Raw genomic sequence first — 17,523 nt, 5'->3', positions numbered from 1 at the left:
AATTTACAGTATGTATTTATAATGAATAACCTATTTGAAAATCTTCAAAACAATTATTGATTCTTTTTATTTCTCGAATGTTTAATTACAATACGGGAAGTTCCAGCAATTTGCCTTAAGGCACGATGCCATGCGCCCCACTAGTATTTGCATTATTTCATAACATTCTTTTACTTCAAATTATTGGAAAACGTTCGTTTTTTTAAAATTTAACTCATAGTTATTATATTTTTAATTTTAATTTCACATTGACTAAATGTTTCAATTAAATTTAAAAATCGTGTAGTAGTTATATAGTATAAACAAATGTATTTTTGTTAACATTAGTCGTTAAGTTCATATTAACTGTTGTATGTTTTTATAAAATATTGTACTATTTTTGAGTTATTCCACTATTTTATATCCAATTGACGTAAAGCCAAAATAAAGTAATTAGTAAATGCAAAGAAATCGAAAATAAAAATGTTTGCATATCTTTACGTTCAAAGGTTTCTGAACGTTTTGGAATCCTTAGAAAAAATGTATATATGTGTGTCTGTGCCGTGCATGCGGATACAAATTTTTGTCAAAAGTTCTTAGCATTTTGACAATTCATATTGAAAACAATTTCTAATATTTTCTAGGTGGCGTGGATTGGAAACAAAAGTTGTGGACAACTCAAAATTCATAAATTTAAAGTGATGTAATTTACAAAAAAAATAAAATTCGGTTTACTTCCATAGTGCTGGTTTCTAAATTACATGTGCATTCAACAAAGTGTCCTGGTATGTAAAAATAAATGTATCACCGTCTTAGAAAAACAACGATAGAACTTGTTGAATTTCTCATAAAATTATTTAGTTGCACATTTAGTCAGTATAAACGTGTTATAGATAAAATGAACGAAATCAAGCAGTTAGCCGATGGCAATGGGAGCATGCAAGGACAACTGCAAGAAATGCTGAGCCTTATAGAGAAGACCAGGGCACGACTGAATCGACTCAGAAAATCGTTAACTGCGGTCCCTGCAAATCAATTGTCATGTGGAGATAACAGTAAATCTACTCACTTAGGATCTAATGTACAGCATTCCGAAGGCAGTCTCATGACGCAAAGTAACCTTCCAGACCCTGTTCTTACGGGAGTAACCAAAAGAATTACCGTCGATGGAGTTCCTCAAGTTTCATATATGAAACTTGAGGAATTTGAATCCATTCCTTATTATTTACGAGGCAGGCTGCGTGTTGAAACGATTAATGATTTTATTGAGTTAATCAATAATGCCGCCTACTATAAATACAAGCTTCTGAAACTTCCTAGACACGAAGTGCCTAGATACAAACTACACGAATATAGCGAGTACAAAAGGTTGGAGGCGGTGAATGAGAGTGGAATCAAATTCATAATGACAAGCGATATTGGTATAAATCCTCTCGATAACCAGAACAAAATATTTTTGGCCATGTTGCGCCATGCAAAACGCATCAAGGAAATAAGGAGTGGAGGCGACACAAAAAATTGTTTCCTGTAATGCTGATCTGCTAATGTTGTGTGGAATTTTATATAATAATATTCAGACATATTAATTGTTCACATCCACATGAACAAATTGTATCTCTAATTAAAATGTTCATAATCTTGAACAAATATTATTTGTAATATATTCTTAATTTTTTTTTCATCATCAAAACAAGTAAATATAAATTAAGGAATGCATTGTATCAGTCCTCTTATTAACTCATGCATAAAATTGTTTTCCAATATTAGTACTTTATTTCAATTATAAACAGCTATAAACATATTTTTAATTCCAAAGTATAAATAAAATATAGATGAAGTTTTTATTAATCTTTGTTATTTATTTTAATTTATTGTTAATATTATTATTCTTTGGGTTTCAATATTATATCAAGTAAAAAATACATGAAGCTGTAAAACTGAATTAATAGGAATTTAAGTTACATGAAATAAATGGTACAAATAAGTAAAGACATTTGCAGGTATGCGTTAGATACTATTGATATTTCATCAGATCTAAATAAAACTGCAGAGGAACTTGTTTTACATTTTATTTATGTTCGTATGTCCATTTTCTTTTAATCTTCGAGTAGGAGTTTCCTCACTCAATTCTTTTAATTATTTGTTTGGGTGGCCTTTTGGTATTTTTAATAATAATTCAATAAGTATTGGAGTCAAAACTATATTTATCTTAATATATAGTTTTTTGACGATGTTTCTTCAACTGACCCACATACCAAAAACTGAGAAGTGCAAAAAATGACCCATCCTAACAAACTTTCATTTTTCTGGATTATACTAAAATGATCTGAAAGTGTCTCGAATAGTAAAAAAAACGACAAAAAACGTGATTTTATATTTCGGTTTTATAATTAATTATATTAGTTATAGAAAGTAGTATTGGGTTGTTCTGAACGATATATATCAAGGTTCCCTTATTTTGGCACTAGTGAATTCGTGTGTAAACGTATCTCCTTCAGATTCGCATTTTCCAGGGGGCATCTTAAATGCTATATTGAATGCATCACGGCCCATTGAGCTCTCGTATTTATTGCCATAAAATCTTCATTTTACCCAGCCGTGTGCGAGCTAGTGTTGTAAAACAGGTTGGTTTGATCACCCAAAAAATCATTCTTGTCAAAGATATATTAGTCGACTTCCAAAAGAGAAGATTTTCTTAGCTTAAAAATCGGACTCGCAAATTTTTTGCTTTTGCTAGTATCAGGCCATTTCATTTATAAACGTAAGAAAAACTATATATATACAATTAAGATTTTTGATTATCCTTTGCATAATTCCTTTGGAATGGCTAGTTTAGAAAAATGATTTTAGTATAATATGTCTCAAAAACCGATTTTAAGAAATCGAAATATCTTGGACAGGTATGATTTTTAATAAAAGTTTTTTGCGGTTGATTATTTAATTTTATTCTGTATGAGTGCTAACGGTCACTACATACCCACATTTTTCAAATTTTCTAGTCAAAGAATGAAAAGCTTATGCATGCGCTAGCTGAGAGCATCGGAGTGGCCCAGCCAAAAGCGTGGATGAATAGTGACTTTTTTTTGCAATATCTAAGAATATTCGTCAAAGATACTTGTGCAGACATTCCAGAGCGTAAATATGGCTAGATATGTGATTAATGCAGGTTATTTTGAAATGTCCGGTACTAGGTGCCACTGTTTAAAATCATATTTTTTATAGCAAAGTTTGATTGATAGTATTTATTATTTTTTAGCAAAGATTGCGGTTTTGTTAATTGAGTTTGATTTCAAACTTTGTTTTCCAATATAAGTCATAATTTTATAAACATTTTGTAAAATATTTTTTAATTTGTTTATAAATAACCTTAGGTGTCCGCCACTTGGGGACTCTCCCTACCAGATGTTTTAATAACAGTTGTAACAAAAATTGTAAATAAATGTATGACAATACTTATTGCAGCTTAATATGATACGAATACTCAATATATGATTTCCAAAATTGGTATTTGTATAAAACAAATTTGTATAAAATAAATGTGTGTGTTTATGTTATAGATCAAGAAGGATTTCTTTTAAATTCTCTATGTCAAATTACATTGTCTTTACAAAAAAAAGAAAAAATGCAGTTTTGCAAATGCAAAAATGTTGAGAATATTTGAGAATTATGGAATATAAATTCTAAAACCCAGTAGTAACCCTTTTTAACCTTCATACATTAAATTAAATTGTGTAGTCATATGAAAAGACATAACAAAAAATTGAAGTTAATTTAATAAAATAAGATCATGGCAATCACTAATGTAAATAAAAAGCCAAAATTCAAATAAAAAAACTTCACTTATATCTTATAACACATCAAAAAGATTTACTTATGATAAGATTCTTTGCTTGAAGTTTGTGCGTTTTCTAGGTTGGGTTTTATATCTATAAGACCTGACTGCAAGGCAACCACATAGCATGTTGACAGTATTTAGTACCATTTTATATAAATAAACGCAGCGTAATATAGCCTTGCCATAACATTAGTCTATTTTACGGTCGGCACATAAATTTACAGTTTACGAATAACAAACATCAAACATTTCATTACAATTAATTTTATTATTAGCAGCCCTACATTTATGGGCGACGCTTTTTGAAATCAGCTCTTGTTATGCGAGCTTTCGCTCTGTTCTAAATGTTCCGCTCACTCACTTATATTCCGCCTATTTATATTCTGAATGTCTTACAAACACAAAATACGTACAAGTAGGTATATGGATAAATGTGTACAGTCGCATTATCTACAGCTAGACATGAAAACAAAAGAAAAATCCCATACAAGAGAAGAAAACAACAAAAATCAATACGTACAAAAAAATTGAATATTACTATCTTTGGAGCAATATTTCTAAAAATATCTTATAGGATATTGAGAAACAGATAAGTCTATTTTTAGCATTTTAATGCTAACTATAGAGTTTGATCTTCATCGCAAAAAATATTACGTTTCCAACAACTTATTAAAATTGAGTGCATTTGACGGTATCAAAATCGATCCAACTATTCAGTTAGTAAAATCAACATAATTTATTACAAAAGATTTAAAAATTAGTTTTAGTTACTGCAAGTATTAATTAAATAAGAGGGCGCCTATTAATCACGTGAGCGAGCTTTAAGGATTTTTGAACCCCCCCTCCCCCTTGGTCATAATACGTGGTGATATTGAAAATTACCCACCCTTCCCCCCAAACATTACGTGTATTTTTAGTTACGTGATAAATCAGTAAATTTTTTAATTTTTTGAAAATGTTTGATTTTTTGTTTTTTTAAGTCTATACTATACCCCTCCTTCTGCCACATTATAATTCGTGATTTTTTGTCAAACCCCCCCTCTTCCCCTAAAAACCTTACGTAATTAATGGACGCTCCCTAAAAAGTTTAATTGTAATTGTGCTATAAAGTGTGGCAAAAACATCACGTTTTCTGTAACTTATTAAAATTGAGCATTTTTAAAACAGTATCAAAATCGATCCAACTGTTCAATTAGTTTAATAAAATTAAAATAAAATAATTTAATAAATAGTTATAGTTGTTGCAAATGTATCAAAAGGAATTATATTTTTGATTGTAATTACACTATAAAGAGTGATCTCGCAAAAACATCACGTTTTCGGCAACTTATTAAAATTGAATTTTTTTTAATTTCTCAAGATGCAATTACAATCTTTTTTTAAATACAGAAAACATTTAGTAATAATGAATGGCAATTTGTAATGTTAAGACCAAATTAGAGTTTACCCATTGGTATCTCTTTTTTTATGTTGATTGAAAAGTTGTGAATCTTTGAAATCTAGGAGACTTAAAAAGCTTAACTAATAGTCTAAATATATAATAAAAATAGTGAATTACATATAAAGTACAAAATTGAAAAATTGATTATTTAAACAAAATCAAAATCGAATCAAATTTTCACTTTGTGAAATCAACAAAAAACAATAATTAATTTGTTACTTTCCTACAAATATTCATCAAAATTTTTAAAATTAGTTTTAGTATATAATTACGAAAGTATGAAATAATTAAATGTTTAATTATAGTGAAAGCAATTGTTTAACTATTAGGCAGGTAAAAGGCAAACTAATATTTCTTACTATATGATGATGAACTCATACTAATTGTTAATATTGACCCTAACAATTTTATTTTGTGCTCTTGCTTATAAAAAATTTTGAACGCAAATTATTTTTTTCTCAATATTGAACTTATACTGATCAACCTTTTATACATTATTGGACCATTACTGATTTATTTAGCCTATTAAAAATATTTTGTGCTCACATTGATCTGAATTACTTAGATAATATCAAGTTTGGGCATAATTTAGACGAATAAAATCAAATAATTTGGATAAAAATTATGTTTCATAGAATAAGTATTGAACGTCTCGAAAATAAAATTAACTAACTGGTAATAAATTTGGAAATCGGCCTTTCAATCACGAGATATCATGTTCAAACTCAGTGCTACGTATAAACTGATCTCAAGCAGTAGTGATATCAGTTTTAATTTAAAAATTTGCAACTAAATCTGTTTCCAAGTCAAAATAGATTTTTGGAATATGCAACACTTTATTTCTTCGCAAAAAGAGGACAGTCATTGGGTTGCCTTCTAGTTAGTAAAAAATACTTAAAAATAACATACAGAACACTGAGAATGGTTCTGATCTGTCTTAATAATAAAAACAAACTAGATGAATGTTGCATTTTGTAGTTGAATAAATATATAATAACACTTTATATGTATGTTGTATATGTGCAGTATGTACAGTTAAAGTTTCATGCCTTCTAATAAAAACTAGTTAGTATAAAATACCTAAGAGTAGCTTACAGAACACTGAGAATGGTCCTGATTTCAATAAAAATATACTAAGTGTAAATGGCATTTTGCAGATGCATAAATTTCTCAATACATGAAAGTAGTGGACTTTATGAAATGGACAACAAGAAATCAATGTTTTAATTTAAATATACAGAGTTTCAGTAATGTCATTTATAAACTATTGCAAGTAATTCAGTTTTTATACAAATTTGCAAAAAACTTGCTAGTTATATCTGACGAATACTTTAGATTATTTACCAAAAAAACGAACATGTCCTATATGTCAAAAGAATGTGCCACATTATTCCAAACTTGATTCAGAACTGATTTACATCAAACAGTTTGAGAATTTTCAAAATAGATTCTTTCGGAAACGTATACAAATTTTCTACATATCTTCTTATTATAAAATACAGCTAGGCCGATCATCTCACAAAATTAAATAACGAGAATTAAGTCTTCATGGTGTTTCATCACAAGGTTTCATCACAAGGTTTCATCACAAGGTTTCATCACAAGTTTCATCATTCTAAATTTTTAAAATCAGTGCAGCCGTCTTTAAGAAAACATTGAAGGAAAGTTATAATTTGGCTCACATATACATACAATGCTAACCTTGGTGTCAAACGATACAGAACGAGTTAAAACCTCAAGAAAACATGAATAGCAAAACGGATTTTTAGCGATAACCAACTTCACCTTTGGGAAATTAAAACTTTTACATGAGAATGTTAAAATTTACAGGGTTTGCAATAACTGCGAAAAATACTGATTCATTGATTGTCGTATATTTAATAGATTATGTATAATTCTTTGTTAAATTGCTTTGAACTTAGTCTTAATCCGCATAAGTAATCTATTTGAAAATAGATCATCAACATAACCCTCATTGAACACATAAAAACGAATTTGAATACTGCATGCACATCCAATTAAAAAACCCCATCAACAATAGAATTTGGAAAATTCAGAAGATATTAGTTTTAATTACAAATGGTTTGGAATGTCTAATATCAAATCATATACAAATATGAATAAATTCTCGAGATGCTAGGTACATTTATGCTGTCATTGCACATAAATATTTGGCGGCGCGAGACGACGGCACGCACATAAATGTACAAGTCTACGCATATAATATATCTTTTGTGCCCTAATCCCTGTTTAATTGTATCGTATATCTCGCAAGGGAGAGCAGCTTCTACGATACTTATTTCATTTCAAAAAGCTCAGGGGGGAGCTTTCGCGAATCGCAGACTTTTCAAGTGGACTTATTTCAAGCACACTAGTTTCCATAGTCGATACGGAGATTCAGATGATACGATAATAATTGATTTGATTAGATTTATTTGATTCTCGAGATCGAAGAAAAGGCGGAGTGAAGTTCACTTTATTTCTGTATAAGAAGAGTTTAACATTGTTTTTGCTTTGTGCCTGATTATTAAGATATTTGAAGATATCTTACTGTTGCAGAAAATATATTACCAATAAATATCTGAGACAATTTTTCGTAAACAACAGAAACATAATTTGTTCGATGTTATAAAAAAAAAGGTGGTCTTCGTAAAAAAATTAATATATTTTTTAACTCCCGAAGGAGAAGTTTATGTTTTCATCAAAAAATCCGATTCGCTAATTTTATGTTTCCTCGACGTTTCAAGCTATTTTTAATCGAATAAGACGAAATTTGGAAAAAGTATGTGTAAGTGTGTGTGTGTGTGAGTGTGTGTGTGTGTGTGTGTATGTGAACAGATATTTGCCGTATATCGACATTTTTTCATAAACGGCTGGGCCGATTTCAAAAATTTAAAAGCCATTCAAAAGCCAAGTTAGAGATAAATCAGAAAATAAGCGAGAATTCAGTTGATTGATCTTCGGATTAATTTCACTAATTGGAACCAAACTCAGTCGGAGATGATGAATTTATTTTTGAAGATTGCGATGACAACTTTTGCTACGTGTACATCGTAATTGCGGCTTACAACAACAATGGTAAATCAGAGATTAAGAAAACATATCGTTATCCGCCCTTCAGAAAATTCAACACAGGAAACTGCATTATAGATTTCAATAATGATTTTCTAAAGATACATTTAGTGAAGGGTGTTAGTAAACGGTGGAATTTTTGGTAAAAGACGTTCGAGAAAAAGGCGAGATAAAATACCAAAATTCAACAAACTATGTAGAAAATTTTAATATTGTCCTTCAGGATTATTATTTAAAGGTGCACTTTACATAGATTACTCATGAATTACGAAATATAGAAAATACAAAATTGGTCAAAGGAATATTTTACTAAATGTATGTGCACAAAGTTTGACAAATATTGATACTAAATGTATTTGCACACGAAATCAATAATAGCTAAAATAAAAATCAAGATCATTAAAAAAGTACTTTGTAACTAGTTTGATTTGTAATCTAATTGTCTCAATTGAAATAAATATTTGAAATACAAGGTTATAATTGCAAGTGGTTGTGATTTTTCTGAAAAAATTATTTATTTATTTATTTATTTAGTTTCATACTTCATAGCATATAGAGAAGATCTAATGAAAATGCAATTAGTAAAATCAGCACAACAAAGTAAGTCCGTTATATAATTGTAGGGTGTTTTAATTAATAACACTAACTCAAATGAATAGCAGAAAAATTTAATTGTATAGTTAAATGTAAGACTTTTGCATTATAGGTGAGTTTAAAACGTTAGACGTGGCAATAATAATTGAAAAATATGTTAGTTTGTTTAGATTTTAGAGAATCTAAAACTTAGAATTAGAATAGAGATTGGATAAGAATTTGATGACATTCAGCAACAACGTTATCACACCATTAATAACTTGTGAATATTCAAAAGATCTTCTAAAGTATTCAATATTCGTTTTATATGTTCAAAAATTAAAATCATACAATTTAATTAAAAAAAATATACTCTTGTTAAATTGCCTCGCAGAAAATTAAGAAAAATAATATTATAGCAGGTTACAGTAAAAATTATTAAGTTTTTCATGCAAAAAAATTTAAAATATTATATAAATAATAATATAATTTGTGTTGAAAATATAATCATTAACAAAAATTAAATTATTGGTATTAAAAACATATTCATTTACAAATAAATTTAATTTTCTTACACTTCGCTTTACACTTTGATTTCCAAGTTTCACATGTTGATAGGGGCCATAAACAGCTTAAAATATTATAGGCTTATGAGAAGTGATTTAATTATAGAAAATTCATTGAAGTTGAAATAGTGGATCAAACAAAAATCGAATATAGTAAGATGTAATTAATATACGTAGCTAAAGGCTTCAGTCAAAAATTTTAAATATAAAAAATCAGAAATTAAATATCTAATGCCCAAGTTTTACAAAATTGCAATATAATAGACAAAGACATATGCGTATTAACAATCAAATCAATGAGAAAATCAATGAGTACTTGCCCACCAATTTTTCAAAATGTGAAATATGTATTGCTAAACACTTTGGCAAAATGTTGATAAATAATTATTACATGAAGCAATCTACCAAAAATAGTTTTTTGAATATTTTAGATAAATATTCATTCAAAAATGGCAATGGAGTTTCAGTATTAAAATAGTATTAAATTATTTTTCGAAGTAGACGAATGCTATTGCAAAAATTTAATGAGTTATAAAACATTTAGATTTTTTTTTTTTGTATAGCGAAGGAAATGCATTTACGCATCCCAGACTAGGTCTTTTGCCTGGGTATGTCGGACTCAATACCTACTGGGTATAATACCGACTAAAACGTCCGCTCATTTCTTGCCTTTTGTCTCCATATTACTTCATGGAAAAGGCTCTAGAATACTATAATTTGCAGCCATTTGGTCAAACGGTCGTTAAGGTAAGTACAATGAACTACTGATTACGGTAAATTAATAAATAATATAAAATAGAATATAGATAAATATAAAAATAATATATTTGTTTTTCTATTTAAAAGTATATATGATATATGAAATATTAAATTCGTCGTGGTACAGTAGGTAAATATATATTAAAATAATGAAGAAGACATAATATGTATATCTGAATTAAGTACGATATTTTAAAAGAGTTTACAAATAATTTTTTGATGATGATAGCAGGGTCATAGTAAAAATTAGTAAAAGTGACTCTTCTTCAGTGAATATTATACAAAATTTAAATTATTATATGAATAATAATATAAATAGGGTCAAAAGTAAATCGAGTATGGAAAATTAAAAACATATTCATTAACAAATGATTTGAATTTTCTCACACTTCACTTTACAGTTCTGATAAAATTTCACATGTTGATAGAGGGTATAAACATCTCAAAAAATAAAATATTTTAGTCTTATGAGAAGTGATTTAATTATAGAAAATTCATTGAAGTTGAAAAAAGTTGGTTAAATAAAAATCGAATAGAAAAGGATATAAAATACAATTGATATACGTGGCTAAATGCCTTAGCCAAATAAATTTAAATATCAGAAACCAGAAATATCATTGCCAAAAGGTTTAAAAAATGCGGCTTATAACCAAAATGGTAATTCGAGGATTAAGAAAACAGGCGCATGAGAAATGATTTAATTATAAAAATTCAATGAAGTCAAAAAAAAAGTGGATCAAACAAAAATCGAATAGGAAAGGATATAAAATACAATTAATATACGTGGCAAAATGCCTTGGCCAAAAAATTTGAAATATCAAAAATCAGAAATATCAATGATAAAATTGATATTTCTGGCACAGCATATGCCAAAGTTATACAAAATGCAATTTCTTCAAATTAAAATAAAATGTCCTACTTCGACATCATGCCATGCATATATACTTGCGTAACAATTAGCAATTCACTTAAAGTTGATTTCAAATCGTTCAAAATTCAATAATACCAAATAAATATGAATATTTAATTTATCTGATTCGATCTTTCCTCGATCGGTTCAGATTTTGCGGTCGCTTCTTTATCAATCGTTGTCGATTCGAGAGTTCGGCGGCGGCGTTAAAAAATGCGCGCCAAAGCAAATTCACTGTACGTAGCACATCCGGCTGCTTTGACTTTTATTTTTACGGGCAACGCGAACGAATACTTTTTTGATAATAGGATTCGATCAGACACATTTCCAATTTATTCTAAGCCTCAGACGCGGCGCCAAAAGAGTATACGAACCAGATAGATATGGACAGTGCCACACTTTGTTCGGAATCGAATCGAATCGATTGCAAATTGATTTCTCTACGGTTTTACGGTTTTATTAAAATCATCTCATCGAACTTTAAATCTTTGACTTATGTTTATTAAACGCTTTTCATTTTATAAGTTTCAATATTTAACTTCTCGTAGGGTAAGTTATAGTAATTGCTAAGAAATCTAAAATGAAAATTTTTATATATGTTTACGTTTCAAAGGTTTCTGAATATTTTGGTAAAGTAGGTCTAGAGGTTTTGGAGATACAGAGGAAAAAGTAAAAAAAAATATATATTTTGCGGTAAAAAATTATCATTAGACATACGCATATCAAATTATCAGATATTTGATAAAATTTTTGAAAATGAGTACTAATTTTGTTAAAATTTTGTTGAGTTCCATACCAAGATTGTTAATTGTTAACTTCCCGATGGAGAAGTTTATGTTTTCATCAAAAAATCTGATTTGCTAATTTCATGTTTTATCGACGTTTCAAGCCATTCTGGAAAAACCAAATTTGGAAAAAGTATGTGTGTGTGTATGTGTGTATGTGTGTATGTGTGTGTGTATGTGTGTATGTGTGTGTTTGTATGTGTGTGAACAGATTTTTTGGACCGATTTCAAACATTTAAAAACCATTTGATGTATCTCGTTAAGGACTAGCGTTTATCAACTTTGCGCGACGATCATCCAAGCCGTTTCTTTGTAAATCGCAGAAAAGTGAAAAATTTTCATCCACGTTTTAACCCGTAATTCTGAATCGATTATGAAAATTCGAAAACCGTTCGAAAGATATTGGTTGGGAATCGTGCTGATTAGTTGTTGGTAGAGATCGGCCGGGCCGTTTTCTTGTAATAAAGCTTTAAAAAAATTCTTTTCGACGATTTTTATTATTATTTTTTTGACGATAGATACTATAGTCTTCTAGATCATACTAAAATATTACGGCCCTACGACAACTCGTTTAACTTTAAAAACTCGCCAAAGTTTGCAAAAATTGAATTCGTTTTTTTGGCATTTGTCAAAATTAGACATTTGATCGACGTTTTCTCAAAAACGCCTGAACCGATTTCAGAAATTTAAAAGCCGTTTGATGTATCTCAATGAAAACTATCGTTTGTCAGTTTTGTGAGACGATCTGCCGAGCCGTTTCTTTGTGATTTGAAAAAAGTGTTAAACTTTTCGCCCACATTTAACCTCAAACTACCGAACCGATTTTATAAAATCAAAAACTGTTCGAAAGATGTTAGTTGGGAATGATACTGATTAGTTTTAGGTAAAAATCGATCGAGCCGTTTTCTTGTAATTAACTGTTGAAAAAAAATTGGAGCCGATTTTTATGGATCTTTTTTGGCGATATGTATCATGGTCTTATAGAACTTACTAAAATATTGCGGCCTTACGACAAGTAATTTAATTTTAAAAATTCATCAAAGTTTCAGAAAATGAGTAGTTTTCTCGACGTTTGTTCAAATTAAAATTAGACTATTTACTTGGTATAACAATAGAGTACTTGGTCTTAATAAACTTACTAAAGCATTGAAGTTCTGCAAAAGCTGGTTCAATTATAAAAACTGTTGATTTTTGAAAATTTGTTCTTAGAAAATACTTCGAGTTAACGTGTTCGTTCGTTTTCAATTATGTTTAATAAATCCACTCGGAATACTTTTAATAACTCATAAATTAATTTATTTTTTATTGATTGAGTCGATTATTCACACATATCGGGTGTTTCTTGAGGCAAGTTCATGTAACTTGCCTTAAGATAAAATACCAAGATCAACTAGTTTTTTTTTCAAAATTTTCAATAATATACTAACAAGTAAGTTTTATATTTCAAATATGAATTTTAAATGTATAATATAGTTTGAAAATGTAAATTTTTCTAATCGTAAGAAATATATCCTCAGATGGATTTGTTCGGCACCTCTTGCTAATATAAACTTTCTCAAGAGTCTTGAGCGGTAAGATTGTCACTATATATATATATATATATATATATATATATATATATATATATATTATGAACGATAAAATAATAAGTTAATCATCAATTATCTATGAGTAAATAGTTAAGATTATATCATTATCATTAAATTATTGTTAATATTAAAACAAATGGGAAAACAACTATTGGGTTGTCCCTTTACGACTGACAATTGTAAATTCCCCAAATTTACTAAATGTCCTTAACTGGACAGTAGTAAATAAAATAGAGAATAAAATAATTTCTATTTGAAAATGTTTACAACAATTGGTATTAACCATTGATAAATATTTATTGACTACTGATTTTTTCCCTCGAGTATTCAATTCTGGTACGGAAAGTTCCAGCAATTTGCCTTAAGGCACGATACCATGCGCCCCACTAGTTTCTGTTATAAAATCAATCTAACAACTTTCTTGATAGGATTTTCAGTCATATATTTGACAATGTCTGAATACTTCATTTCTGATGAAAAGTTTGTATTTGTATGCATGCTTGTTCTAGTGCATAGGGTTTTTATGCATATATTTATCTTTGATGTATGTTTACGTACTTGCACATATGAATAAGTGTCAATCCGTATACATATGTGTATATATGTATATATCGTCCTCCCCCCACATGTGCCCTCCACCGCGAAGCAATAATAATATACATGCAAGCAATATACCCCCTTCGACGTACCGAACGAACGCCGAGCAATATCTTATTCGCGTAATCGGGCTTTTGCAAATGCTGTAGCAATTATTCGTTTGAGGGTAACGTTGAAAAATATTGAAAAATCCAATTCCAGTGCGATGCGAGCCACGTTTTATACACCAAGAGTATAAAATGCGAACAGGCACGTACTAGGATCATTGCATCGGGGTTGGAAATTATTTGCACGCCTTTGTTCTCTCGGATATACCATGCTTATGATAGTTCTTAATATTAGATTCGATTATTTTGAATATTGGTAAAAAATTAGTATTTGGAATTTTTTTTTAACTGCAAGGAAATTTATGCCCAGTGATGTTTTGATCATTTTTATACCTATCAAGGGAAACTGGGTACGGTTGTGCCACTTTTTTTATTAAGGGGGTTGTTCTTTTTTTTACAAAAAATGCAAGGTATTTGTTTTTGCTTTTCTCGAAATGTATTTATCATAGAGACATGCGGTTTTATTAAACAAAAATTGCAAAATCATAGAATATTACAATATTTTCTTTTTTTTTCGCTGTCATCTTTTAACAAGGGGGCGACAAAGTTGGCCTTGCAAAATCGATCTCTTTTGCGGTGCCACAGATAAATCCGTTGCGCATCGCCTAAAACAAAAAAAAGAAACTACGTTGAAGAAGATGTTTGAATCCAGTCCCCCTACTAAAATGAAAGAAAAAAAGCAAGAAGGAAAAAAATGGCAGCTATTTTTAAAAAAAGTGTCAAAAAAGGCCCGCAATGTTATCAAGTTGTTTGAGGTAGGGAGACTAGGTATTGCAGTGGTGAACAAATTAAAAAAAATGCAAGTCGACTTGTTTTTTTTTTAATTTGTGGCATCGCATTGAAAAAAGTCTATTTGAGAAAAACGTATTTAAAGTTTTTAATATAATGTACTAAATACACCATTTAATTTAATGTACTAAATACACCATGGTGTTCAAAGATGCTGACACATTAAAAAGGTCATGTGCATGAGGTATTATAATGAAAAGAGAGTAGCTGGCATACAATAGCTCGCGGAGCGATGAAAAAACCGTTTCAGAGAATCATACATGTAGATATATATATATATATATATATATATATATATATATATAACTTCGTCAAAAAATATATATTAAAATGTTTTTTTTTTTAATAATTTTTAGCTTTCATAATATCAAAAAATCTCAAAATCGAAAAAAAAAAAAATAAAAACCGAACAACCCCCTTAACCTAATTTTATATGATATAATATTTATGTAGCATTATTGTGTTTAGATAAGTTAATTATTTTTCGATATTTATAAAAAAAAATTTCTAGATAATTCAATGTAGCACAATTTTGCAAATAATCGGCCAGTTGATATATTTTTCGTCAAGAATGACAAGAATTTACATATAACATAAATTTTAACTTTTTCATAGATTTTGGTATTCAACAAATAGATTTTTAACTTTTAATTTTGAAATACTTTAATTTTCATTAATTTCTATACAAAATTATATTAAGCGTCTGAAATAATTAAAATTAACTGCGTCGATTTTTAGCTAAAAACAATTGTTTTTGATACTGACTACTTAAGTAGTCAGTATCTGATATATTTGGTACATATTTTTGCTAGATCTCTCTAGAACATTCTCGATTTAAATAATTTAATCTCTTGATTTAAATTAGATGGATATCTCTCAAACATTCTTGATTTAAATAATTTAATTTTTGTCTTATGATTTCTGCTATTTTCCACCAATTGGCGAGCTTTGGCAATACTAAAATTGTAATTCTTTCATTTTCAAATTTGAATCCTTAAAGCTGCAAACAATATTGCCATTTATTTATTCGCTTAATTCAACTTGATTATTTGCTATTAATAAAAGCTCGTTTAATCAAAGCAAATTGCCGCCAGGCTTTTTGTTGTATTGCACTCTGGCAACTTGGGTGTTATTTTGAATATTCCTTTGCGCTTATTTCGCAATTTTCTTTTATGAATTCTTAAGACACCAAAAAATAGAACGAAGTAAGATGATATGACATTTTGTTTCTGAATTTAGGCTATATCAAAAGATTAAGTTAGATTTGAGTTTTGTGGGTTTTTAAAATGTCATCTGAGCAGCGCTTTTTAATGGACCACGAAAATTTTTTTACTTGTATGATATATAAAAAGCCAACATTTTTATTTTTCTTACCCATTATCGATAAAATTACATTAACCTATTACATGAATTTTTAAATATAATTTTGAACATAAATTTAAGCTTTGTAAAATTTATAATTACAATAATATTTTGTGATCGAAACTTACTGCTTGATTTCCCATATATTTCGAAAATATTTTTAGACCTTTGGCATAGATTTTCAATTTACTATTAAATCATAAATTATGGAAAGACTGCGATTTCAAATGGTTGATTATTAATCATAACAGATTATTTAGGGAAGTTAAATACTGGTGCATGGCATCGCGCCCTTAAGACAAATTGCTGAAACTTCCCGTTCTTGCATTTTGAAGCAAATACAGTTAAAAGAGCTTTTCTGAGAGTCTTTTATTACGACTTTGTAAAAACAAACAAAAATAAACAAAATGATGACTATTTTTTTGTAGTAACCAAAAAATATTCATATAAATATTTATCATAACATTCGCTTACTTCAAATTATTGGAAAACAACTTTGTTCGTTTTTTTAACTTAACCCATAGTTATTATATTTTTAATTTTAGATTCACAAACTTGTGCTTAAATGTTTCAACTGAATTTAAAAATCGTGTGATAGTAATGGTGTAGTGTTAAGGAGTGCATTTTTGTAATAACTAGGTTAAGTGCCTATTAACTGTTGTATGTTTTTATAAAATATTGTACTATTTTTCAGTTATACAATTTGAGTTATTCCACTATATTATATCCAATTGAATTGAAAATGAAAATGTTTGCATATCTTTACGTTCAAAAATTTCTGAACATATTGAAACCCGTAGACAAAATGGATGTATGTTCTGTGCGTGCGGATACTTTTCATCAAAAGTTAATACAATTCATTTAAAAATTGTCAGCATTTTGACAATTCATATTAAAAACAAATTATTTTCCAGATGGTATGGATTGAAAACAAAAGTTGTGGGCAACTCAAATTCATAAATTTAAAGTGATGTAATTTACAAAAAAATTAAATTCGATTTACTTCCATAGTGCTGGTTTCTAAATTACATGTGCATTCAACAAAGTGTCCGGGTATGTAAAAATAAACATATCACCGTCTTAGAAAAACGATAGAACTCGTATTTCTCATGAAGTTATTTAGTTGCACATTTAGTCAGTCAAACGTGTTATAGATACA

The 17,523-nt window shown here is 28.7% G+C and overlaps 1 protein-coding gene across 1 annotated transcript; it reads left to right on the top strand.

Moving 5' to 3' along the window:
• Positions 1-877: 877 nt before the first annotated feature.
• LOC113374884 (spindle and kinetochore-associated protein 1-like) lies at positions 878-1,510 on the top strand. The gene has a single exon (XM_026614844.1). It carries the CDS (start codon positions 878-880, stop codon positions 1,508-1,510), a length of 633 nt encoding a protein of 210 aa, XP_026470629.1.
• The last annotated feature ends 16,013 nt before the right edge of the window (positions 1,511-17,523 follow it).

Source organism: Ctenocephalides felis, unplaced genomic scaffold (assembly GCF_003426905.1).
Source record: "Ctenocephalides felis isolate EL2017-DRISC unplaced genomic scaffold, ASM342690v1 CF-g0.4_SCAFFOLD_01886, whole genome shotgun sequence".
NCBI lineage: Eukaryota > Metazoa > Arthropoda > Insecta > Siphonaptera > Pulicidae > Ctenocephalides > Ctenocephalides felis.
Note: the sequence above shows the minus strand (reverse complement) of the source record. Positions and strands in the feature narration are given on the sequence as shown.